At 32.5% G+C, this 26,380-nt stretch overlaps 10 protein-coding genes across 10 annotated transcripts; 2 read left to right on the top strand and 8 right to left on the bottom strand.

Moving 5' to 3' along the window:
- Positions 1 to 267: 267 nt before the first annotated feature.
- TPHA0J00970 (ribonucleoside-diphosphate reductase large subunit) lies at positions 268 to 2,895 on the bottom strand (the record flags this gene model as incomplete). The annotated part of the gene is made up of 1 exon (XM_003687305.1): positions 268 to 2,895. One exon carries the CDS (start codon positions 2,893 to 2,895, stop codon positions 268 to 270), a length of 2,628 nt encoding a protein of 875 aa, XP_003687353.1.
- A 1,914-nt stretch (positions 2,896 to 4,809) lies between these two features.
- TPHA0J00960 (uncharacterized protein) lies at positions 4,810 to 6,678 on the bottom strand (the record flags this gene model as incomplete). The annotated part of the gene is made up of 1 exon (XM_003687304.1): positions 4,810 to 6,678. The coding sequence occupies one exon, from the start codon at positions 6,676 to 6,678 to the stop codon at positions 4,810 to 4,812; it is 1,869 nt and encodes a 622-aa protein (XP_003687352.1).
- A 493-nt stretch (positions 6,679 to 7,171) lies between these two features.
- On the bottom strand, positions 7,172 to 7,639 carry FIS1 (Fis1p; the record flags this gene model as incomplete). The annotated part of the gene is made up of 1 exon (XM_003687303.1): positions 7,172 to 7,639. One exon carries the CDS (start codon positions 7,637 to 7,639, stop codon positions 7,172 to 7,174), a length of 468 nt encoding a protein of 155 aa, XP_003687351.1.
- A 480-nt stretch (positions 7,640 to 8,119) lies between these two features.
- On the bottom strand, positions 8,120 to 9,091 carry YRB2 (Yrb2p; the record flags this gene model as incomplete). The annotated part of the gene is made up of 1 exon (XM_003687302.1): positions 8,120 to 9,091. One exon carries the CDS (start codon positions 9,089 to 9,091, stop codon positions 8,120 to 8,122), a length of 972 nt encoding a protein of 323 aa, XP_003687350.1.
- Positions 9,092 to 9,583: 492 nt separating this feature from the next.
- Positions 9,584 to 12,205, bottom strand: ARG56 (bifunctional acetylglutamate kinase/N-acetyl-gamma-glutamyl-phosphate reductase; the record flags this gene model as incomplete). The annotated part of the gene is made up of 1 exon (XM_003687301.1): positions 9,584 to 12,205. The coding sequence occupies one exon, from the start codon at positions 12,203 to 12,205 to the stop codon at positions 9,584 to 9,586; it is 2,622 nt and encodes an 873-aa protein (XP_003687349.1).
- Positions 12,206 to 13,110: 905 nt separating this feature from the next.
- On the bottom strand, positions 13,111 to 14,040 carry SNP1 (U1 snRNP complex subunit SNP1; the record flags this gene model as incomplete). Its single annotated transcript, XM_003687300.1, has 1 exon — positions 13,111 to 14,040. One exon carries the CDS (start codon positions 14,038 to 14,040, stop codon positions 13,111 to 13,113), a length of 930 nt encoding a protein of 309 aa, XP_003687348.1.
- A 1,214-nt stretch (positions 14,041 to 15,254) lies between these two features.
- On the top strand, positions 15,255 to 17,093 carry ICL1 (isocitrate lyase 1; the record flags this gene model as incomplete). Its single annotated transcript, XM_003687299.1, has 1 exon — positions 15,255 to 17,093. One exon carries the CDS (start codon positions 15,255 to 15,257, stop codon positions 17,091 to 17,093), a length of 1,839 nt encoding a protein of 612 aa, XP_003687347.1.
- Positions 17,094 to 20,194: 3,101 nt separating this feature from the next.
- Positions 20,195 to 22,216, top strand: TPHA0J00900 (uncharacterized protein; the record flags this gene model as incomplete). The annotated part of the gene is made up of 1 exon (XM_003687298.1): positions 20,195 to 22,216. One exon carries the CDS (start codon positions 20,195 to 20,197, stop codon positions 22,214 to 22,216), a length of 2,022 nt encoding a protein of 673 aa, XP_003687346.1.
- A 431-nt stretch (positions 22,217 to 22,647) lies between these two features.
- Positions 22,648 to 24,402, bottom strand: TPHA0J00890 (uncharacterized protein; the record flags this gene model as incomplete). The annotated part of the gene is made up of 1 exon (XM_003687297.1): positions 22,648 to 24,402. The coding sequence occupies one exon, from the start codon at positions 24,400 to 24,402 to the stop codon at positions 22,648 to 22,650; it is 1,755 nt and encodes a 584-aa protein (XP_003687345.1).
- A 985-nt stretch (positions 24,403 to 25,387) lies between these two features.
- On the bottom strand, positions 25,388 to 26,080 carry THO1 (Tho1p; the record flags this gene model as incomplete). The annotated part of the gene is made up of 1 exon (XM_003687296.1): positions 25,388 to 26,080. One exon carries the CDS (start codon positions 26,078 to 26,080, stop codon positions 25,388 to 25,390), a length of 693 nt encoding a protein of 230 aa, XP_003687344.1.
- Between the last annotated feature and the right edge of the window lie 300 nt (positions 26,081 to 26,380).

The raw sequence follows: 26,380 nt of genomic DNA, 5'->3' as shown, positions 1-26,380 counted from the left end.
TTTTAAGTCATATAGTCCTTCGTTAAGAACGATACACATAACTGGTAATAAGGCTTACATGTAACTTCGAGTATACAGGTAATATTTTAGTTAGAAACCTTTCAAATTATCTAATAATTACTTTATCATTTTATAATTGCGTTTATTTTATTTTATTTTATTTTATATTATATTTTTTCTATTTAAATTGAAAACCGTAAAACCCATTGAAATGAAAGTGTGAAAAAATTATCTTGGAAAAGAATTATGTGACTATTGTAAAACATATTAACCTGAACACATTTCACAGGCTTCTGGGTTATCGATAGCACATGCGACAACTTTTGAGTTGAAAATATCGAATTCATCTTGGTTCATTTCAGATTTATCCTTCATCTCCTTTTTTGGTTCTTCTTTGACAGGTTCAGTAGATGTGACCACATTAATTGGTTCATCCATTTTTAAAGAAGACATACTTGAAGCGATTGTGTCACTAGTAGAAATAAAGACTGGAGTGGCAGACTTTGACGTTTCTTCTTGTTCAGTTGCATCGCTTGAATTTGAATTGTGAGAAATGTATCTTGGACGTTTTAAGTTAATTAAATTGGCTTTAGCGTTTGCTGCTTGTTCAGCAACCTTAGCATCAATAGTGAATTGAATAGCAGCTGAAGCAGCTTGTGTTCTTAGATAGTACATACCAGTCTTCAAACCCTTCTTCCAACCGTAGAAATGCATACTGGTCAACTTACCAAAAGTTGGGGCACGGATGTGAATGTTCAAAGAATGAGATTGATCAATGAAAGCAGAACGGTCAGCAGCAAATTCAATAATGGTCTTTTGAGAGATCTCCCAAACAGTCTTATATATTTCCTTTAATTCTTGTGGAACATTTGGTAAATCAGCAATAGAACCGTTAGCGGTAATTAAATGTTGCTTCATAGAATCATTCCATAAACCTAAATCAACTAAATCACGTAATAAATATGGATTAACAATCTGGAATTCACCAGACAAAGTACGACGTTGATACATATTGGATGTGAATGGTTCGAAACATTCATTGTAACCTAAAATTTGGGAAGTAGAGGCAGTTGGCATTGGTGCCAACAATAGGGAGTTCCTAATACCATGTTTCTTGATATTAGCTTTTAAAGGAGCCCAATCCCATAGATCTGTTGGATCAACACCCCACATATCATATTGCAAAACACCTTTAGAAACTGGAGAACCTTGGTATGATGGATATGGTCCATCCTTTTGTGCTAACTCACAAGAAGACTCTAATGCAGCATGGTATAAAGTTTCAAAGATATGAATATTCAATTCTTTAGCCTTTTGGGATTCAAATGGAAGACGTAATAATTGGAAAGTATCAGCCAAACCTTGAATACCTAAAGCAATTGGTCTGTGTCTGAAATTTGAGTTTTTAGCTTCCTCAACTGGGTAGTAATTACGGTCAATAACCCTATTCAAGTTACGTGTCAATACCTTAGCGACATCATGTAATTTTTGAAAGTTATAGGTTTGAGTGTTACCGTCTTCGCTAACGTCAATAAAGGCTGGCAAAGCAATAGAAGCTAAGTTACAGACAGCAGTTTCATCTGGAGCAGAGTATTCAACAATTTCACAACATAAGTTGGAAGACTTAATGGTACCCAAGTTCTTCTGATTAGACTTTCTGTTACAGGCATCTTTGTAGACAATGAACGGAGTACCGGTTTCAGTTTGAGCTTCTAAAATAGAATACCATAGCTTTTGTGCTTTGATAGTTCTTCTACCACGTCCTTCAGCAACGTATTTGTTATATAAGGCTTCAAATTCAGCACCATACACGTCAGATAAACCCGGAGCTTCACTTGGGGAGAATAAAGTCCAATCACCGTTTTCTTCAACACGTTTCATGAATAAATCTGGGACCCATAGAGCTGGAAATAAATCTCTAGCTCTCATTTCTTCCTTACCATGATTCTTTCTGATATCAACAAAATCGAAAATATCGTCGTGCCATGGTTCTAAATAGATAGCAATAGCACCTGGTCTCTTGTTACCACCTTGATCGACGTAACGAGCAGTGTTGTTGAAAACTCTTAACATTGGAATCAAACCGTTGGACGTACCGTTAGTACCGGCAATATAAGAACCAGTGGCACGAATATTGTGGGCATGTAGACCGATACCACCAGCAGTCTTCGAAATCATAGCACATTCTTTTAATGTGTCGAAAATACCATCTAAAGAATCATCTTTCATGGCAACTAAGAAACAAGAAGACATTTGTGGGTTTGGGGTACCAGCATTGAATAAAGTTGGAGAAGCATGAGTGAAATATCTTTGAGACATTAAATTGTATGTTTCTAATACTGATTCAATATCGTCACCATGAATACCTAAAGCGACTCTCATAATCATATGTTGTGGACGTTCAGCGACTTTATTGTTCATCTTTAACAAATATGATCTTTCTAGAGTCTTGAAACCGAAATAATTGAATTGGAAATCCCTGTCGAAGACAATAGCGGAGTTTAACTCATCCTTATGTTTCATAACAACTTCATAAACATCATCAGAAATCAACTTAGCTGGTTTATTATTCTCTGGGTTAATGTATTCATATAATTGTTGAATGACATCAGAAAAGCATTTAGTGGTTTGTTTATGTAAATTTGAAATAGCCAATCTAGCAGCAAGAATAGCATAATCTGGATGAACAGTGGTCATGTAAGCAGCAGTTTCAGCAGCTAAGTTATCTAACTCTTCAGTAGTGACACCTTCGTAGACACCGCTGATAATTCTTTGAGTGACCTTGACAGGATCAACATGATCAGAATCTAAACCATAGCATAAACGAGAAATTCTTGCGGTGATTTTGTCGAATCTGACTGGTTCTTTACGGCCATCTCTTTTTATAACGAACATTTTATATTATTATCGTTATTATGTTTTATAAAGAAAAAATCGAATATAAGATGGTAGATGAAAAAAACAGACAGTGAAATACGAATCAGTAGATATATTCCAAATCAAACTTCTTATCTTCAATCTTCTTGGTCAATGATATAAATGAATAAAACTGAATGGCAACCTATAGGCAATAATCGAGAAATAAAATCATCTTAAACAAAATACTTAAATTCTTGCGTTCATATATATATGTGTGTATAATAATAAAAAGAAAGTAAAGAAAAAATGAACTATTGTTGTTTCGAGATGGTCTTTCTAAAGAAAATACACGAAACGCGTAATAAGTAAATATATCAATATATTTCTTTTATTGTATGATCTGATTATTAATTAATTGGTATCAAGCAAATATCCTTTGACTTGGTACTAAGTTCTACAAAACAGACACAATTGAAGTTTAACATAAAACAGATGGAGTCAATAGCCGTACCTAGCTTCCGTTTGACATAAAATTTCAACCTAATAACCTGAATATATAGCGTTTAGTTGGAACTCAAGTTTGATCCTACTGTTAATTACTAGTAAAATAGTATATAACATGAGCAACAACAATAGATGTTAAGTTAATACTGTTATTACGATCTGTATCAGTGTTAGCATATTATTTATTAAATCAATAACAAAAAAAGTGACGCGTAAATTTGAAAAATCAAAAAAATATCGATGCCTTTCTGTTTGGTTTTTTCCAAGTAGGCAGTATTTACGCGCAGAAGTGATCGTGGCCCGACGCGTAAACAAAAATTAATTTTATTAATTTAATGGTTATACAAGTCAATTCTATAGCACCGTCAATACCAATCGAACAATTCTTGCTACCCAAAGGTGACTGGGTAATGTTTGAGGCTGTTGGCAAATGTAAACAACACCAAATTATTCGAAATGCAACTATCATTACGTTTCTTCTAACATCAGTGGAACATTACTAATCAGTTGCCAAAACTGTAATCTAAATTTGTTTATTTTGGAATCTGTAACTAAAACGGATATAGTTTATTAGCACTCTGAGGACGTTATAGAACCCATGATCACACATATATGTGATATGATCATTTTAAAACTTTACTTCAATAAATATAAGACCAATTTCGAAATATCATGCGCAATGATCTGAAACCTGCTACTACAAAAGATTTAGAAATTCACCAAGATCGTCAATCAGCTCCTAAAAAAGAAAATTCGTTGAACCCTTGAGCACCCAGTTCAGTTCTCTAGTTATCCTAGTCAGACAAAACGGTTGTATTAAGTGGTGGGGCGTTTACACGGTGCATAGTTATTGTTTCAAAGCTTTATCCTGTATATATAGATAAATTTATCTGTTTTTCTAACATAAAACAATCATTCAGTTATATAGTTCCGGCACTTCAGACCTTATATTATGCAACCATCAACACTCCATCTCTTGTGTCAAGAATTGAAGTCCTTCTACTGAAGGCAAGTAATGACAAGTTGCCTGCATCACGAACATTCCGACTTTATTATATCTGGTTGATATGTGGAAGCTACTGAGTATATTTAAAGAAAAATGAATTTTCTCTGGAATTAGAAATTAATTTGAGATGTATTGGATTTGTCAATTTGATGATAGTATATGGTGACTTCTTGAAATATATTCATTACACATACTTTAGATAACGTATGCTAAAGTATACATGATCTATATAGATTGCAGTACTTCTCTTTTCACGCATTCCATATGCTAAAATAGGCTTTATAAGTCAGATGAGGAAGTTCTATCCTGCATTCGAAACACTGATTGAATATACAAAACAAATGAGATACATTGCTGACATCATTCTGAGTACTTTTATTCATATTGCAACTAAAAACACATAGTTTTATAATTTTAGCTAGAGCTTCATGTCCGCCTATTTAAAAACACCTTAATCTACCAGTTTGTTCGGTCTTAGGACCGGGCTTAAAAGTGTTGTTGATGGAATAAGTCTTAAAAGTTTTATTATATGCTAAAATTCCTCTCTTTGCTAGTTTCTTTAAATTAGTGTCAATTTCACCACTGAAACAATATTTTGAATTAGTGTCCTTAATCAGTGCTAATTGGATAGCTTGTTGAGTCAAATTCAAATTATCGTTAAATAATTGTAATATGCTAGCCATCGTAAGATTGGTAATTAACCTCATTGTATCACCATTTGATAATTTGAATGGCGTAGAAGTTTCAATAATGTGATAACTTGCAGAATTTTTCAGAATTTTGCCTTCTTTTTGATATCGATCTTTAATGGTGTCCCAAATGTTTTGAAGTTCTTGATTTGGCCAACATATCGAATCATTTATTTTATGTATATCCGTTTCTCTATAAATACTTTCTTTTAAGATAAGGGTATTTAGTGATAATCCAACCAATTTTTGAGGATGGTTAATGAATGACGTACTTGCAACATCTATAAGTGAGAAAATTCTCTTTATATTGATAAAAATATTGGTATTTGGATTTGCCTTATAATAATTATTCACGTATGTCAATATTTGATTTTCTAAGCATCGTTTATCTTTAAATAATCTTGGAAATGAATCATTTAACATGAGAATTCTTCTGAACAGTGATGGTAAATAGTATTTTTCAAAGTAAACTTCAGGGTATGGCATATAATGAAAAATGAAAGATGGGATAGACTCACAAAGTTCCATTAAATAAGGATTAGTGGGCGAAGCTCCATCTTTTAAAATGTTATAATTTTCTTTGTATTGTGAATTTAAAAATAGATTGAATCTTTGATGTATATCGTCCTCTTCTAACATCATCGAATTAGCATAAGTTGAACGTAATAGTTGAATTATTTTATCAACTAATACTTGGTTATGCATACTTATTTTATTTTCAACATCTTCACCTATGTCAGCAATATAAGGGTCTATTAAATAAATAGAATGCAGAAGTATGTCTATATTCTTGTCTTGTGTAATGCATCTTGATTTTACAAACAGTTGGATTAACGGATCATCTATGTTCATTCCAGAAAACAATAACGTACCAATATCATGTTGAGACAACTTCGTTAAGCTTATATCATTAAAAAATCCTTTAAAGATTATATTATAGTTAGAATATGCTGGATAAATGCTTGGTATTAAGTTTATCTGATATAGATATTCAAAAATTTCGAGTCTTCTTTTCCACATCATAGCCTCTGCAACAAAGGGTAGTTTAGAATTTAAACCTTTTACATTCAATGACCTGTTTAAAAATTTATCGACATTATCTTGGTTCAAAATGTGATATTCAACAGAGAAATCAATAATAGCATAAAATTTATTAGATGATAATGAATCTAGACTATTAATATAATTGTCAATTTCAACCTTTAATGATTCACTAAATGTATTATAATTCTTGGAGATGACCTCATTAAATGAAGATAAAATTTTCGAATTCAACTCATGTCCTAAATTGTTGATACCTAGAGAGGTTTCTAAGTAATTGCAATGACTCTCTATTATTTGTAACATTGCTCTGATGTTGCTTTCAATAATGGAAGCTTTTATAATTGTCAAGTGCTGAGTTTTCATGTTAGATGGCATTAGTTTAGCAAATTGGAGAAATATCACATTTCGAATCCATGTAGATAAACCTTTAATATTAATTGTATTAGACTTTAATAGCAATGTTACAAGTTTATTTAGATAGTCAGTATCGAATGTTATCACTGAGAGTGTCTCAAAACTATGCGAAAGTTCCTGCACGTATGTTTCCTTTAAAAGTTGGTCATCATATTTACTCATTCTGGTTCATTTAGTTTTACCAATAGAACTCATTTTGTATATGAATTACTTATAGTTCGGTGCCAGTTTACATTCCTAAGAGTAATGTTGAATATTGTGATCTTTTTGATAAGGTCGACTTTTTTAATAATGATACTTTGAAAATAAGAAGCATTATAATTAAATAATTTTATCAAAACTGTGAGTAATAATTAATTTAATTTTACAACTACACGATCAATTGGATAAGGAAACTCATTTATATTTCAACCTATTATAAAGTGATTACTTTTCTTGTATATAATTTCGTTATTGAGTAACAACGTTTGACATTATCGAATTGATATGGAAATATTTATTATTATATAGCTTTTGTCCTCAGATATTGATAACAGAGTTATGAAAATATTTAAAATGCAATAACAAACTGCTCGAATCTGTTAAAATTATAATAAACTCATGCTTTAGGAAACTGGTGCTTTCTTAATTTAAGTAATTGAAAATAATAAACTGCTTATCTTCTTTTGGATTTCATGAACATCCCTGCAATTGCAGCTGCTCCTGCCACTACTCCAGTGGCAACAGCTATTCCCATCCATGCTTCTTTTTGTATTTTATTCTCAACCATCTTTTGAAGTTGTATTATTTGTGAATTATTTGGTTCATTTTCACGTAACGTATTTACATACCTCCTTGCCATTGTAAACTCGTTTACTTTGTAGCAGCCTATTGTGAGATAATATAGACATTCCCTTCTCCTTGATGAAGCTTCCTTAAATATATCTGTCAATAGTTTAATACCCAATCGTTGGTTATTCACATCATTTGATTTTATTAAAGCCCAAGCGTAGTTGAATCGTGACTGAATAGATGCTGCATCTCCACCTTCTGAGACCACAATTTGACGAAGTATTTCTACTTGCTGTGGTAGTAATGGTTCATATGCATCTTGCAAAGTAGGTAAATAGTCAATTTTTGACATTCTATTATTTCTTTTCAGGTTACTTCGTTTTGCACTGACACTTTCAATGGAATAAACTTGATTTCTCCAATTTTTAATGACTTCTAACAAAATAATTACAAATGTAATTTCAAAAGAGTTCTATCTTTCCCTGAGGTAATTTATATACAACTAGGACCGTATATTGGACTCACTATTGAAATATTCAGTATCTTTTGATTTAATCATATGTTAATTATTGTACATTTAAGGAAAGGTATTTAAATTTATATGATTCCGCATAGAAAAATGATATAATGCGTAAGGTTCAAAATCATATAAATGAATATTATTCGTCAATTATAAATGTTTTGAACTAAATATTGATATTCAGAGAGACGTTTCTACTTTATAAAACAAGAATTTTACTTACTTGATCATAATTAAGAAAACATTGTTAGTAAGTAACATTATTATCGAATTCTTTCAAATTTTCTATATACCATCGATATAAAAAAATAATTATTTAAGCATTTCTTTTTCCATAATGCTATATAAGTCATCAGCCGAATCAGCATTAGCAAGCTTGAAGGCATATTGGACAGGGATCTTTTCTTCGTTCACAGCAATGATTCTAACAAATTTTTCAGTTTGTAACGAACCTGGGAATCCTTTAGATATTTTGAACTCCTTCATTAACGGTAGATTCAAAATGACTTTTAATAAGACTCTTGATCTCATAACAAGACGGGCTTTTCTGTTTTCGGAATTTTTATTAATCTTTAATAACCCAATACCTCTTTCTTTCCAACCTTCATCTATGTCTGTTAGTTGATATAATTTTGCGTTAACTTGATGTAGTAAAGTTTCTAATTCTTCACCTGATTTCAAATCTTGTTTTTCTAGTTTTATGAAGTTGCTTTTACTTTCACTAGCACCAGCCTCTGAATCATCTTTTATGGCTTCACTCTTGACTGATGACTCCTCATTGGAATTAGTTGTATCGTCATCTTTTTGTTTACTCTCTAAAGAGGTTTCTTTATTCTTTAAAACATTAAATCCTCCACCAAAAGAAAATCCGGAACCAAAAGAATATGGTTTCAAAGTAGGTGACTGTTTCTCTTCAATCTTTTCATCTGTCTTCTTATTCTCCTTCTTTGCAGCATCAGATTTCGCTAAGGCAAATCCGCTGCCAAATATAGATGTACTTCCAAACACAAACTTAGGCTTGGTCTCTGTTAATGGTTCCTTTTCTTGACTATTTTCTAATGTTTCAATGGCATTCTCATCATTACTATTGTTAGTTTCATCTTTAGATTCATTGGTTTCGATTTTTAATTTCTTTGAAGGTGCTTCAGTTGTTGATTCTGATTCTTTTTTATCATCATCTGATCTATATCTTTTTATTGGATTATCATCAATTTTTGGCACAAATGGTTTCCCCTCTCCTACATCCTTTGCAGAATCTATATTTTTATCATTTACTTCTGACATATTGTAATAATTTAATATACTTATTTCAAGTTTTGTTATAATTCAAATCTTTAAGCCAATTCTTCTATCCCCATTAAAATTTCAATTGTCTTCACTCTATATCAATATTTACTATATCTATAGACATAAGTGTATTATCTATATATATAAATTATTAATTTAAAACTAAATTATTAGTATTACATTATGATTATGTTTTCGTTTTTTTCGTTTGATCTTTTCTACAAAGGTCCAAATTAAAGCTTCGTAAAAATTTCACTGAATTTTAAGGTTAAAAACTAATATTTGTAGTATTAAAGTAATAATTACAGCTTTGATTCAACTTTTAGTCAAATAAATACTTAGGAGCGCAACTAACTACATCATGAACATAAAAGTGTGTGTAATTCTATCTCGCTGTCATATAATTTATTAAAGAGACTAACTAAATTGTGTGATTATATGCGTATATATATATTATCTTAATCGTAATGAATATTCTGTTCGATTTCTTTATTCTTTCAAGATTTTGTCATTTGGAATACCACTATATTCACCATAACCCAAAGCTAGATTGATATTTTGTAGACATTGAGTTGCTGCACCTTTTAATAAATTATCAATTGTGGCAACAACAACAATACGATCATGTGCATCATTGACTTTGAAGCCACCCACCATGATACCGTGTGTTTGAGCGATATCTTTGACGAGAGGAACATCATCTTTAACATACACTAGTTGTTCATCCTTGTAAAATGTTCTGTATATCTCTGCAGCTTTTTCATTTGTCAATGATCCCTTCTTGATTGGGATAGACACGGTCAATGTAATGCCTTGAAACCATTGTCCGACATGTGGAATAAATGCCACTTCAGTACCTAAATGAGTTGATATTTCTTTTTCATGAATATGATTAGTCAAAGCGTATGGAATTAAGTTATTGTCTAAAAACTCAGGATTATTTTTTGGCGATGGCTTTGTGCCAGCTCCTGAATAGCCAGAGACACCAAATATAGTAGGTAAACCATCAATGTATTCTTTTAGTGGCGCAATGACAACTTGAGAACCGGTAGCATAACAACCTGGGTTGGAAATTCTTTTAGCTGTTGAAATTATAACTCTATCATTTAGTTCTGGTAAACCGTACGCCCATTGATCCTGTGAAACAAATCTATGATCAGCGGATAAATCGACAATTTTAGATTTGGAGTTTGGAACTTCATTGATTGCTTGGATAAATGGTTCAGAAACTTTATTTGGTAAAGCCATAATCCATAAGTCAATTTTGTGATTTGCCTCTAGTGATTTGATGTCGTCTATCGTCAAATTATCATAGGTTATATCTGCCTTTGTATATCCTTCTAACTTTTTACCTTTTAGTTCACGAGAAGAAACGTGTGATATTTCTAAATATGGATGGCCATTTATCAATGATACAATATTTCTTCCTGTGTAACCTCTTGCACCAATGATACCAACATTTCTTGGCTGATTGTTTGTGCCATCGACTTTAGGAGCAGTTCTTGTGGAATAAAATCTATTCGATCTGCCAGTTCCAAAAACCCCGGATGATTGGCCACCATATGATGTAGATGATATAGTTGATTTTGTGAAGTCTGATATCAACTTGGAGACGGTTTCTAAATCCTTTATACCGTACCAGAATAATATTTTTCCATTCTTCAAATAGGAACCTTCAGATCTAGCGAAATGCCAAGCGATATTTGTATCATCTTCGTTTACAATCCAATGTAGTTGTGTAAACTCCTTATTTAAAGTGTTAAATATGTTATCAGTCACATTATTTAACCATGAAGTTTTGTCACAGATGAATTTATCTAATTTTGGAACGACACTATTTGAGGAAGTAACAATAGCCACGGCATTCATTGGTTCATCGGAAATAATTTTAAAATCAGAGTTCTGTAATTTAGTCATATACATTGCTGCAGACTCTTTACCTTCAATAATATCTTGATCTTTTTCTAATACATCTCTCAAAACTTCTATGGAAGAAAATTCAGATAGTTTAGTCTTTTTGGATAATTTGTAACCTCTTCTGATCATAGTACCAGCGCCGGAGTCTGTGAATAATTCTCTTTGTAAATCATGAACGTCAATAATAGCAACAGATGATGATCTTGGTAAGAAATCCAACAATTCTTTAATTTGTTTAATCTTCAATTTTGTACCATATTTAACCCATTGTTGTTTCATTAACTCATCATATTCTTCATCTAGATTTATCATTGAGACTTTTTCCTTAGTATCACCATTTATAATACCACCTTTCTCATTTAAATAGACAATTTTCAATGGTTCAAAAACACGAGCTAATTCACTGGCGGCAACATCAGCATTTACGTTTAACATTTGACCAGAAGGTGTTTCAGCCAAAGATGTTAAAATTGGCAGGGCACCTGCTTTGATAGAGGCTTCTATTGGATCCTTAGTGACACCAGTGATATCACCTACTAATTTATATTTATCTTTGTCTAGGTAGTTAGCATTGAACACGCCCGATGTGATTGGTCTTGCACGAACACCTAATTGTTCCAAAGCAGTAACCAATTTCAAATTTTGCTCTAGAAAACATTCTCTCACTACACTCATTGTATTATCATCAGTTATTCTAATACCATCTATGTAATCGGGTTCTATCCCTTTAGCCTCCAATCTACTATTAACTTGTGGACCAGTACCATGTAAAATAATTGGATACAACCCAACATGGTATAAGAAAGCTAAACAAGAAGCCAATTCTTTTAAATTATCACTTATAATTGCACCCCCAACCTTTATCACTGCAAACTGTTGTTGTGAGACAGAAGTGAAGTATTTTAAATATTGCTCTACTTCTCTCTTGGTACTGATATTATTCAAAAGTTGAATCACTGTTGATCTTGTTGATTCGCTACCGATTGGAATAGATGCTATAGTACTTGCCAATGGTTTTGTCGAGATGCATCTTTTATTTGGGACAATTCTCGAGAAAGAAATTCTACAGTCTTGATTTTTTTTCACATTTGATAAATATGATAATGATTTAATTGAAATTAATATTGAGTTCTTCAAGGAAGCATGTTTCTTCAACGTTTCTGTAACAGATCTTAACAAAACTGGAGAAGGCATAGTTAAATAATTCTTTCTTGGTGTCTTATGATTGAGCAGCTATGAATAAAAAAAATCTACAAGATAGAATGAATGAACTTGTTTATGACATTCATTAGTTTTTACTATTATATTTATATGTACTTATAATATCATCAAACTACCTGACTCGATGTTTTCAAGATGATCTTTACAGTGTGCTTTTCTTTCTGATTTTTGTTTTTTTTCAGTTTCCAAAATGCGATGAGCACCAATTGACATTAAATTAAAGGTAACCAAAATAACGTAGAAGAATATAACCATGCGTACCCATTCAATATAACATTCTGATTAAGGTCAAGCAAACTACATAAAGAAAACGACATAAGAGACAAGGCCAATTGGCTGTAGAAAATACATATTCTTCAAACGTCTGACTAAACCAATTGCCACGGTTATAATAATAGTCATAATAAGCAAAAATACACAACTACTATAAAGAAATGAAACGTAGTGCTAAAACAACAGATGATTCGACTATCTCACCTAGACTGTCGTTGTATTTGAGTTGAATATGTAATGCAACGTTATTGGCAGGTACTGTAGTTTAAAACCATAAAACTTTTTGTAAAAATTTCACGCTGGTTAGTTTATGTTTTTCACTTGTTTAGCAAAGAATTTCATGTAGAGACCATTATAAGTTTCAATGAATTTTCAAAGTTGACTCATTTTTTGAAAAACATTCAAAATACCTTGTGGTGGTGATAAGACAAATATACATTAAACGATTTAAGAACAAGTTTTAATGTAGATAAAATTATATATGTGTTTAACCATCATAACTTCAGGTTCAGTTTTATGGAAAAAAATATCAAATGCATGCATTATTATCATGACGTTATTGGAAACCTATATATGTTTATGTTGAGTGTATAGATACGTATTAATTAGTAGTCGATTTCTTCTTTTTCTTTTACAGTGCTGGTACCAGTTCTCGAAGATCTTGATTTGTATGATACGGTAGCTGGTTGGATAGGTTCGTGATTTACAACGGCTGGGGATACTGTAGTGTTGTTGTAACGACTTCGAGTAATGGTCGATGTTTGGGTATCAACATTGGTAGTATTGGGATAGTTATGGAATGATGGCGGTATATTATCTCGTGTTCTTTCACCGTACGTATCGCTAAATTTTTTCATTCTTTCTGTATATCCTCTGCCTCCAAGTCCACCACCTAATCTTCTTGGTTTGAAGTACCGTACTGTTCTTCCTCTCTCGATGTCAACTATACAGGTCCTACCATTGATTTCAATCCCCTTATGAGTTCCTATATCTTTGAATGCCATTTTACTACTGTATGTGTCTTCGAACACAATGAAACCATAACCTCTTGATTTGCCAACTGTTGGTGTATTTGAATTCTCTTTCTTTCCATGTGAGTTCCTTATTATTCTGACTTTTTCAATCTGTCCATATTTAATGAATATTTTTTGTAAACTAATTTCGTCAATGTCATAAGGCAACCTACCAACAAATATAGTTCTATATGGATCTGTGTTTATGATATTCGGATCATTGTTTGGGTCCCACGCAGACAATTTTGATTCTATGGAATTCTTTTCTTTAATTTTTTGATTCTTTACCTCATTGTAAACTTTAAGGTGCCCATTTTCAGAACCCTTTGGGAACTGTATATTATATTCATTAAATATCGATGAGATACTTCTATCATTTTGAATTTGTGTAATACCTGAGATGTTTGGGTTCGTCTTACGTTTATGCATTGGATAATCTATTCCTTTCAAAAATTTCAATGGAGGATTAGGTTTAAATAGTCTTGCAACATCATCTGGAAACTTCGATGCATTATAATCCATGGTCCCACTGTAATCGGTTTATTCAAGTCACTCTCGTTGAACCCTATAGGAAGGTATATCTATGTAAGATAATAAACTCAAGTTACTTATATAGAGCGTAGCCCAGTAAGTGTTATATTTTATAAGTAAATATACAAATTTTTTTTTCAAAAATGACATACCTTATAATACTGAAATTTTTTACTGCGCTTGAAAAATAATGTATATAATATAGTCTGTTCGGGTGCTCTGTTCTGTATAAACATTTAAAATACATACAATATCTTAAGTAATATGCTATGGTTCCTGTTATAAATGAATCTGTTAGTCATAACAAACAGCTGTCCCAAAATCGCATATTATAAAAATTAATCAGTTGTTCTGAACATAATGTAATTTCTATGTAAAAGACTCCTTTAGCCTAACAAAAAGTTAAATTCAATGTCTACAAGTGTTGGCCAAAAAATAGTATATAACTATATTATAATACTGATCCATGTTAATATATATATATTCGCCGTATCTTTACCCAAAATACATTTACGATAAACATTATCAAAGGATCTCAATTGAAGATATGCTTACTTATATATATAGATGTATGTATATAGTTAACTCATATTTCTAATAGTAACCATTAATTCTGTCTTAACAAATCGGGGTTCGGAGCAATGGAGAAAAATTTAGAAAAGACATGAAACTCCATTTATGCGTCTGTCTGTCATATTTTCTTAAAAACCCACACGTCCATTAATCCGTTTTAGTATATGGCATACCTTGTACAATTTTCATGTCAGCATAATCAGAAAAATGACATCAAAATTTAAATTAAACGGATTAACGACGACGTGGGTGGCCTGGGGGGAATGTAAGATTTTGGTTTTGTGGTTTATTAAATATTTTGGGTCTCTAATCTTTTTTTTATTTTAAACGATTATTTCCATTCGAACGAAATAGAATCACTGATGAACAGTTAATTAAATGAATCATTCATTTATGATTCATTCTAGTTCTACTATACTGATATTAATTTGTGACATTATATTTTTTAATTAACTACAATATTAAAATAAATTCTTTAATATATAAACTCATATGTAATATCATATCAATTGTGTTTATTAAGTTTTGAACGTCTATTTATATCCTTCTCTGTTATAAAAATATTCAAATATATATAACAATACATTGATAAACAATTAAGTATTATATATTTTAAAAAATTGATCTAAACTATGCCTGTAAGTCAAGAAACACTCATTGCTCAATCGACTTCTCGATTGAGCGAATTCGATCAAATTCAATCACAGCTGGCAAAAGAAGTGAAAGATATTGAAAAATGGTGGTCATCAGATCGTTGGAATAACGTGAAAAGAATTTATACAGCAATAGATATTGCTAAGAGACGTGGTAGTTTCCCAAAGACAAATTATCAATCTTCAATTATGTCCAAAAAATTATTTGGAATTCTAAAAAATCATCATAAAAATGGTACGGTCTCTAAAACTTTTGGAGCTCTAGATCCTGTTCAAATTTCTCAAATGTCGAAATATTTAGATACTATTTATGTTTCAGGTTGGCAATGTTCTTCAACGGCTTCCACATCAAACGAACCTGGTCCTGATTTAGCCGATTATCCAATGGATACAGTACCAAATAAAGTAGAACATTTATTTAAAGCTCAATTATTTCATGATAGGAAACAGTTCGAAGCAAGAGCAAATGCTCAATCAGAGAAAGAATTAGAAGAAATGGGACAGCCAATTGATTATCTAACGCCAATCGTCGCAGATGCAGATGCAGGTCATGGTGGTTTGACTGCTGTTTTCAAATTAACAAAAATGTTTATTGAAAGAGGTGCCGCAGGTATTCATATTGAAGATCAAACTTCAACAAATAAAAAGTGTGGGCATATGGCAGGGAGATGTGTGATTCCTGTTCAAGAACATATCTCAAGATTGACCACTATCAGAATGTGTTCAGATATCATGAACTCTGATCTAGTTTTAGTGGCAAGAACTGATTCTGAAGCAGCCACTCTAATTACTTCAACAATTGACAAAAGAGACCATTATTTTGTTGTCGGGGCAACTAACCCAGAAGTTGATGAACAATCTTATGTAGATTACATGGATGAAGCAATTTCTTCTGGTAATTATTCAAATGAAGAGTTAGCACAAGTGGAAAAAAAATGGATTGAAAAAGCTGATTTGAAGCTATTCCATGAAGCTTTTGCAGACGAAGTTAATAGAAATGATACAATCTCAAATAAAAGCGAGCTAATTGAGAAGTTTAACTCAGAAATTGGTCCATTGACTGGCCATTCAAATAAAGCAGCCAAACAATTAGCCAAACAATTATTAGGTTATGATATATACTTCAATTGGGATATTCCAAGAGTAAGAGAAGGACTTTACCGTTACAGAGGAGGTACTCAATGTGCAGTAATGAGGGCTAGAGCTTTTGCTCCATATGCAGACTTAGTATGGATGGAATCAAACTATCCAGATTATCAACAAGCAGTTGAATTTTCAGAAGGTGTCAGGGCAGAATTTCCTGATCAAATGATGGCTTATAATTTATCTCCATCCTTTAACTGGCAAAAGGCAATGTCAACTGATGAACAAGAAACATTCATTGATAGACTAGGTAAACAAGGTTACTGTTGGCAGTTCATCACTTTGGCCGGTTTACATACCTCGGCTCTAACAACTTTTGAATTCACCAAAGCATTCCATGAGACAGGTATGAAAGCTTATGCTAACGCTGTTCAACAAAGAGAAATGGATTTGGGAGTGGATGTTTTAAAACACCAAAAATGGTCTGGTGCAGAGTACATCGATGGATTATTGAAATTGGCACAAGGCGGTATTACCGCAACAGCGTCAATGGGCAAAGGTGTCACTGAAGAGCAATTCAAAAAAGACTTAGAAATATATAATCTGTCTGCGATGCTTATGTACATAATTTTCTACACATTATATCAAAGCTCTATAATGTTTCTAAATAATTTTTGTTTTATTTCTTTATTTTTTATTCTAAAATTAATAAATTGTTTTTACCTATTTTATTAATGTTACAAATGGTTTGTTCCCAAAAAGAAAACATATGATGATGATGACTGTTGAGACATACATAATCTGCTGAATGGAGTCCAAGCGAATCGTTTACGGAGGAGCGATTAGTTGTTGAATCATTATTTGTTGAATCGAAAAGATCAAATCCGTAGTACTAAACCCGTAGATCCCATTATACCATACCAAATGTACGCGCCAGATGTTCATACAGAACGGAATGAATTCAATACAACCTCGAAGATGAAGTTTACTAAATTCTTAAAACACATAGCACAGACGGCGGCGAATGGTCACCGCTTCACCGCTTCGCTACGAAACATGTTGTTATTTTTTTTTCATTTAATTGCATTCTGAGTTTCGGACTACTGTTCTCCATCGACATCCCATAGTAGAAAAACCAAAAAACACAACTGTTCTCTATGTGTGAAAAACGTAATGGTAGTAGTGTGAAAGGATGTGTGTTTTTTCTTAGTAACTTTTAGTATTTGTAAGCAAGAAATAGTTCAATTGTTGGAAACGGTATTAGAGACGTATACGTTTTGTTAAAAATGGAAAAAACGGAAAAGGTAAAAACGCCATTTACCATTTGTTATTTGTAGGTGCGATTTACAGATCTATAAATTATATTGCCCTTACCCTGTGGCAGTTTCTGAGAGTGGGTTGCCAAATGAGTTTCCTTGTAATTTGAATTTATTAATTTTATTAAACTAATTAAAATTACTGGTTCTTCTCGTTCAGGCGTTTCCGTGGAATTGGAGATTATATTTTTATTGTTTGGAGACGGGAGAGAAGAAAAAGAAACTGGAAGAATGTAGGGTTTTCCAGTAAACACGAAGAAAAGGAAATACGAAACTTAACAAACTCCGTTGGTTTTAAATTGCTTTTTACCACATACTCGAATATTAAATAATATGAAAGACAGTGAGTGAGTAACATGTTCTCGCGAAAGTTTACTACTACAACTCGCGTACATATGTTGTCTTTTTTTCTTATAACTGATTAACGCTGCACTCGCCCACTGTGTTGTTGTCATCTAAGTCAACAAACATAAAAGCCTAAGAGTAAATATTAGAGGGACACAGTTTCATCATAGATACATAAGAGACTGCATGATTTCGTTATTATATACCTAACTTAGCCATCAAAATCATTTCACTGAGTATCCTCAAGGCAAGCTTCAGTTTATTTTAACAATTTCGAAATTGGATTGTATTTTTATTTCTGAAGACACATTTTCCATACAAGTAATCGTACACTTCTTAAGTCATCTCAAAACCCTCTTACTAAAATTATGTTGATGATGATGATTAAAAAGAACAACACACAAGCGCCATGAGTATATATATACACGTAAGAAATGGATCCGGTTACAACTCTTTGTACTATCGTTTCTCGCAGCATATGAAATTTTTAGCTGGTTTAATAAGATTTTTGGAAAGTTTAACATTTCAATCCATTACAGATAATTCATTGTTCAATTAAAAAAAAGACAAACCCATTTCATCTTCCCTTGCTTAAAATAGTAACGTATTTGGTAATGTTATATTTCCGATATTTATTAACGTTTCGTAAATGCACAGTTACTGTATGTGCACACAATACATAGCAGAGAAGAATAGTGGATTTCCCACTCTGCTTCTCTCTTTCTAGTGTAGTAAAAAGATATATCAACAATATCTTCTCAACGAAATGCATAATTCTCAAAGCTTTCCTAGTCACTTTTTTTTCTTGTTTCTGTTCTGTTTACCTAAATTGAGGAATCATCTTTTGTTTCAAAAACTAAACACACACAAAACCTCGTTTCACTAACGCACTTGATGTTTTTCCCCTCCCGGTATATGTATTCTTCTAGAAAAGTGTGCTCAGGACTAACCTAAGCTCACCTAGGCCAATTACAGGCTAAAAAACAAAATCGACAATAACACTAACAGCAACAACAAGAACATAATTTACTAATTGCCAACGCATGCAAGATGCAGTCGTACAGAACATGTATATTCACTATATAGACCATTGAACACGATGTTGTCCTTAACATTTTTTTCCAACTCATCTCATCTGATATGTCAATTAATCGCATTTTTACAGTATGCAACCGTAAGAACGAAATTAAAAAAGTACCAATTTCATTCCAAGCTTGATTAAAAGAATATACTGATCAATTAATCAATCTGACGATGAGTATATATTTACAATAAATCATTTGAGAAGAACGTATCTAACTAAAGTAACACTAAAAACAAAGAATACATGTCGAATTATATTCATCGTCGTCCAATCGTCTATATTATTTATTACTGTTCGGAAGAACCTAACAGTAATTATCCTGAGGAACACTGAATCTCCAATACGTTTCTTTTTTTCTTCTTCAGCTCGAACTTAGTCTTACGCTGACTTGTATTTCTATTATTAATAAGTTCAAGGTGAAGATTTCATATGTTTTCGAATTCGAAATATATTCAATGTCTCCCATAAATCGATTCGTGTGCATATTTATCTCCACTTACTATAGCCATTGTACCTCTTGCTAGAAGGAAATGTTGTTTGAAAAAGTTTTCTTGAACAACATTCACTTCGAAACTAGTTTCTTATATAAATAAATCTATAAATATAAACATGCATACTTACTTCATTTTATTACTCGTTCAAAAAAACCTTTTGTATTAGAATTAAATATTATTGATTCCCAGCAAAAACTGTATCCTGTGTGACCTTGTGGGAGAATATTTTGCATTTTTTTTATATCTGTTACCTATTAAATCACATTTTGCTTAATCTTCGAACAAGTTTGGATATTAATCAACAGATAATATATAAATACAGCAAGTTAAAACAAGATTTGTTATCTAATTTCATTAAAAAGCTTCTTATTCAGTTTTTCTTCATTAGTAATACAGTGTGAATCTCCACTAAAAAAGAATTATAATATAATTTGCAAAGTCAAAAAGCGTAATATCGAACTATTTGCTTAAAGCTTACAAATCAGATCAGTCGCATATAAGATAAAAGAAAAAAAAATAACTTTTGATTCAACTAAATTCTAGTGTGTTTTTTTATTGTTGAAATCAACACTAATATAATAAATAACCATAGAAAATATGTCTGAAAAGACAACAACCAATACCTCACAGTTCAGAATATCAAAAAATTCTGCTTCTGGGAATGGTACAACTTCAAAAATCAGAGAACAATTAAATTTTAAGGATGATAGAAAGTGGAAACAGTTTTCAAGCAGAAGACTAGAATTAATCGATAAATTTGGTCTTTCAAATAAAAAAGCAAGTGAACAAGATGATAACATTAGGCAAATCGCGACTATATTAAGAACTGAATTCAATTATCCTGTAAGTTATTCTCCAGAATTTGAGAAATTAGTAACAGCAGCAGTGCAATCTGTTAGAAGAAATCGGAAAAGATCAAAGAAAAACTTTATTACACCTAATAATTCCAAAAATACGTCCACTGCTGAAGTTTCCTCTACACCACCTTCCGATGATGATAATAATAATGGCAACGTAAGTAGGGTCTTATCTCCAGTACCATCTCAATTCGCAACTCCAATGACATTCACAATTAATGCATCCATGCAAAATTCAAACAAACAGTACCAATTACCAAGTATGCAACCAAAACTAGGTCATGTACTAACTACCGATAAAAATAATAAGGGAAAAAGTGCTAGTATGCCGAAGTTGAATTTGCCATCATCTTACTCATCTCCTTCTGTTAGAACAGAACCTACCAATCCTTTGAGTAACTCATACAACGATATTATCAAATCAGTAATTTCAGAGATTGTCAACAATATAATTCCATTATCAGAACAATTTAAAAAAGAAGGTTCAGATATTCCAAACTTATCTGATTTTGCTTTATCTACTCAAGATCATAAATTGCTATCCATTTCTAATGATAATACAGGGAACAAGGGCACTAGAGGAAATGATGATGTCTTAAGCTTACCAGGCTTTTTAAGGAAAAATATTTTAATTCATATACAGAGATCTAGAACATGTTCTGAAATGGCATTGCCGGAGGGGTCCATAGATAACTATGAGAATTTGGAGATTTTAGGTGAAATGTCAATAAAATCAGCAATTGTATTCGTCATTGAAAGATTTTTCTCAAACCTATTGCCAAATTCTATGCAATATATATCAAGCAAAACTATGTCTAAGGAAACGTTAGCTTCTTTATCTGTTAAATTATTTGACAGCGCAACAAATCATAATTTGGCTGTTTTGCCAATAGATAATGTGCAAATAAAACTATTTTATCTTCTGTTAGGAGGTATAATTAAGGATTTTGGTTTCGATCCAATACTTTATCCACTGAGCGAAATTATTCATCATATTGTTGTTAAACAATATCCGGTAGAGTCTAGTAATCAAACTGGTGCTGGCATTTCAACGTCAACAAATCATAATCAACAAGTTAGCATCTCATCATCAATTAGGACTGCCGTATTGTGTACCACTTCAATGAAACCTCAACAAGCAAATGAAGATGTTAACAGAAAGGTCCTCATTAAATTTAAAGATCGTCAACAACTTTTCAAATTTCCATTATTGAGCAACGGCACACCAACTGTTAATGAAATACTTGAAAGTTCACGTTCTCTGTTTAACATTGTTAAAAAATCTGATGTTTTAGGATTATATCACAACAATAATTTAGTTGTAGAAGATAATGAACTTGTCAAATTGTTCAATGGTTTTCCTACTAGTAATGAAATTATCTTGGAAATAAAAGAAAAAGAATTTAATGAAAACCTTCCAAAGATCTACTCTGTTCCTTCAATAAAACATCATGTCACTAACTTAACTACGACTTCTGGCGACCAAAATGAATCACTTGGTTTAAGGATATTAAGTGCCGTTTCTTTGGGCATAAAGGATGAATCTAATGTAGATAACCAAAAGGTCACCCATACACTACCAATTACAAACCCATTATTATCTAAAAACATGAGACACTCAGATAGCGTTTCTAAACTAGATAATATCATAAGTCGTATATCTTCAGAACCTGCACTTGCACCTGTATCTTCTAAACCAAACTTGAAAGGGTCATTTGAAAATGGAAATTTACCTCAACCTATGTTTCAACCTTTATTGTAATATTACTGCGTTATTAATTATATTAATTGACTCATATCATAGACAACCAATCATATCAAAATTAACTTATGAATCAAACATACCTGCATTGTTTTAATATATCATTTCAAGGTTATCAAACAACCTGTCAAAAGGATCTGTTATTATTAACAAAATTTAATGAATATTTTACATTATTACTATTATATATTATGCTATTCAGCTTTTAAATTAATCTATTTAAGTATATATGGATATATTAGGAACACTTTAATAACATATCATGTCAATGCGTATAGATGTTGGTTGGTTATGCATTATATTATATATTATACCGATTCCAGACTGTGTTGAGACAGTTTTATGCAGTAGAGAACATCAAGATAAATATATAATGATTAACCACAAATTGGTATAATTTATAAGACATAAATGTATAACAAAAAATGTTATTATCTGATCGGATCATTTTTTTCACGACCTACAGAAGGTTTTGAATCCATATTTAAAGGTGGTAATTCTGCCACCTTTAATTTATATCCTAACGCAAATTCTTGATCATTTATTGCCCTCATACAAATATTATAGAATTCTTTGTCATGAAACCCAACTACAGCTTTGTAAAAAGTCCCCATCATATATTTCACACTTTTGTTTTGCTCAATACTGTTTCCATTTTGCTCATGGCTACTTCCTGCTTTTTCTGTTTCCGATTCCTTATTTGAATCACTAGGTATAATCTCAACTTTTAACAATTCGTCATGGTCCTCATACATCCCAACATAAAAATTTTTTGTAGTACTGCTAGTATCATTCAGGGAAAGCTCGTTTGCAACTAATGAAATTTCATTGTCACTGAATATTTTCTTTTTAGTATCGTCACTACTGGACATTTCCTTATCCGACTGCTTTATTGATACCTTATTATTATTGTTTGATACCTGCTTGTTTAAAAAGTTCAGGCATTTTAATTTAATAAATTCTTTCAGCACTGACCATTTAATTCTAGAATACTTTTCTGCTCTATCTGTGACAATGCATTTTATATCGGCAGATATTTCATTTATCTCTTCTACTTCTGTTTCAGTTTGTAAATATGGTGGGAAATTCTCTATTTGCAGTTGGTACATATTTCTTGCTGTCATTTGAGTTCTGAAGATGTTCTCATTGAATATTTGTTGCAACTTTTTCCTGTTCTTTAATGAATTTTCTGGTGTCTCTAATATATGCATATCATCTAACTTTAAAGACGTTTCATTTACTAACTTTAAAATAGAATGTTTTTTCCTTTCATTAATTATAGTTGAAAGTCCAGAACTATCCTTCTTCTTACTTGTTTTAATATTCCTTTCATTCATTGAATAATATTGAGAATTGTCATAATATCTGTGTACATGCAATGGAGCTTCATGGTTTTGAACGTGCTGCCTTTGATGGTAAGCTTGCCTGGGAAGAGTTGATGGCGGCATTTTAAGCATAGATGGATGAAACATCGATTGATTATGATGCGTTGGAGAAATTTGAGGTATTTGTGACATATGTGGATTTGGGTAATGCAATCCATGACCTTCCACAAACTGTGGATTAAATTGGGGTCCTCCCTCAAAAGTGTCTGATGCATAGGTTTCATGGAAGTTGTCTTCTTTTGTATGCCGGAATTCAAAATTATTTTGTGGTTCTGAGGGAAGGTTCTTAACATTTGCATAACTGCTATACAAATGAGGTGGTGCAGTATTATACATTTCCACAGATGGTAAAGACAGAACAAATGCATACAGGTTAAAATAATCCCAATGGTACGAATTTAGCTTATATAACAGATAGCTTACATCAGCATTAATCCTTGATTCAGGAAATTTTAAAGTAACAATACAGTTTTGGAAAGTCATAAAAGGGGGTGCAACTGATGTTATTAATGGACAAAATTTTATTGCAATGATACTTTTGGGATTCACTATTCCTCCCAATAGATATTTCACTTGTTTCCAATTTTTATCAGGAGGCAAATTATCAATTTCAATGACGACAGTATACTCCTCTGTCTTATGGTGACCTACACTAGATGGTTCAACAACTTCCATGTCTTTTGTTGACACCGGGGTCAATGAAGGTGAATGTGATACTTCAGTGTTAGTGTCAGAACCTGATCCGTCATTGTGGTCATTTTTATCTCCGTTCTTGTTTATATTTCCACTCATGTTACTCATGCATTAAACTACGTTGAGCGACTTTAGATGTAAAGTAATTGTTCAAACAGTTATAAATACGTCTCCACAGCCGAATTATTATACATTTACATTTACATATACGTGCACATATATTTAAATATAATGCAGAAGTGATATATATATATATATATATATATATATTTCGAAAACGAATTTCTACTACAGTGATATATGCGATCGCCTGTTACTGAACCCTTTTATCAATCGAAAACCCAAAATAGAATCCATTCAAGGATATTTACAATGGCCCTTCCACACGACACCATACATGTACATGCAGTAAAACGAACTATCGTAAAAGGCACTAATTCAGTATTCTGTCATTGCAGCACGACTGCTGCTCATACACACCAAGAGAACTACAAAACTCCACAAAAATTACGGTAATACAATTGGAACCAATGTCCAATATAGTTTCACAATTATAAATTCAAGTGTCGAATATTCTTTTCGAAACCAATACATTACGAAATCGTTAAAACATTCTTAATTATATAATTTACTCTTTGTAATTCTAAATTAATTGCTTAATAAGAGGCGAGACTGCGCGCGTTGTCAGTGTGACCGACAACACACCCCATGCAAGAAAAAAGAAACGGCATTTGATTACGTACACTTCCCAATACAGCTCGCTGATTTTACCCTTTATTTTTACATGACAGAGTGAATGAATTGAAGAGAGAGGTGGTATAGGCTGTTGCAGTTATGGTTGACCATTGGAAGTTCGGCATTCTTAAGTGAAATTCGATTATTTTGTTTACCTGATGACAGACCAAAGTATTTGGAAGTTGCACCAGTTTCCTACAATTTATTATTGTTTTTGGTCAGGACATTGGGATTTTTTATTTTCGAAATAATGGCTACGATTATATAGGTTACTTACAGACTATTACAAATAGATATATACACATACACACACGTACTTTAGGAGTAGATGAATCTATTATTGCTAATCATTTAATATTTAATAGTTTGGAACGTTATTTCTTCTTCTATATGAATCATTGAAATTTCTTCTTCTATTGCTGGAATTGCCACCTCTAGACTTATTTACTCTATTGCCGTTGTTGTTCTTTCTACGTGGATTGTTGTTTCTGTTTCTGTTGTTCTCGTTTGGCTGTTTTTTCTCTTCTTTCACCAAACCTAGTTCCTTGGCTAGATTAGTATGTAAGTCGACACCGAACCTTTCAACTCTGTTTATTAATTTTTCGATGTCTTCGATATCTTGTGCGTCCTGGGAGAATTTCTTAACACGATGTAACTTCTTATTCAAGAAGTCCAAAGCCATAGTTTTGATTTCCTCAGGAGACAACACTTTTTCAGCCACTGCAGCTGTATCCTTAGCAGCGACAACATCGCTAGCTTCCTCCGTCGCAGTCTCGGTTGCAGCAGCAGCCTCTGCTTCAACTTCAACATCAGCAGCAGCCTCGGCAGCGACAGCAGGCTCTTGAGCATCTGCTGGCTGTTCTTCAACCTTGGCGGCAGGCTCGACGTTGGATGCTAATGGAGACGATTCATCGTCGGACTCATTAGTGGCTTTTTCAACATCATCCTTCTCTAACCTTTCAACCAGCTCGTTCTTCAAACCGGCAACCGGCAAACCCCTTTCCGCCAACAGTTCCTTCAATTGCACGTTTGTAAGTTTCTTATATGTCATGGTTGTTTCAAGTCAGTCCTGGGTTGGTGATCGTGGCCAGTGGAAAAGACGCAAGCACCCAACAAGACTGCTCTAGCAATATGCAAATATATACGTATGCATTTGTTATTGTTATATATTAATTTCAAAAACCGTGCAGTCTCACCAAATAGGAAATTTCACATATTCGGAAAAACCGACCACCGGTCACGTGAACGCACGTGACAACAAATGGCGCACGTGACCAAGAACGGGGTAACAGCCGCCCCTTGCGCTCCCACATCGGGCCCCCCCGCGCGCGAGCCCGCATCCACGCACCCC

Source organism: Tetrapisispora phaffii, chromosome 10, assembly GCF_000236905.1.
Source record: "Tetrapisispora phaffii CBS 4417 chromosome 10, complete genome".
Lineage (NCBI taxonomy): Eukaryota > Fungi > Ascomycota > Saccharomycetes > Saccharomycetales > Saccharomycetaceae > Tetrapisispora > Tetrapisispora phaffii.
Note: the sequence above shows the minus strand (reverse complement) of the source record. Positions and strands in the feature narration are given on the sequence as shown.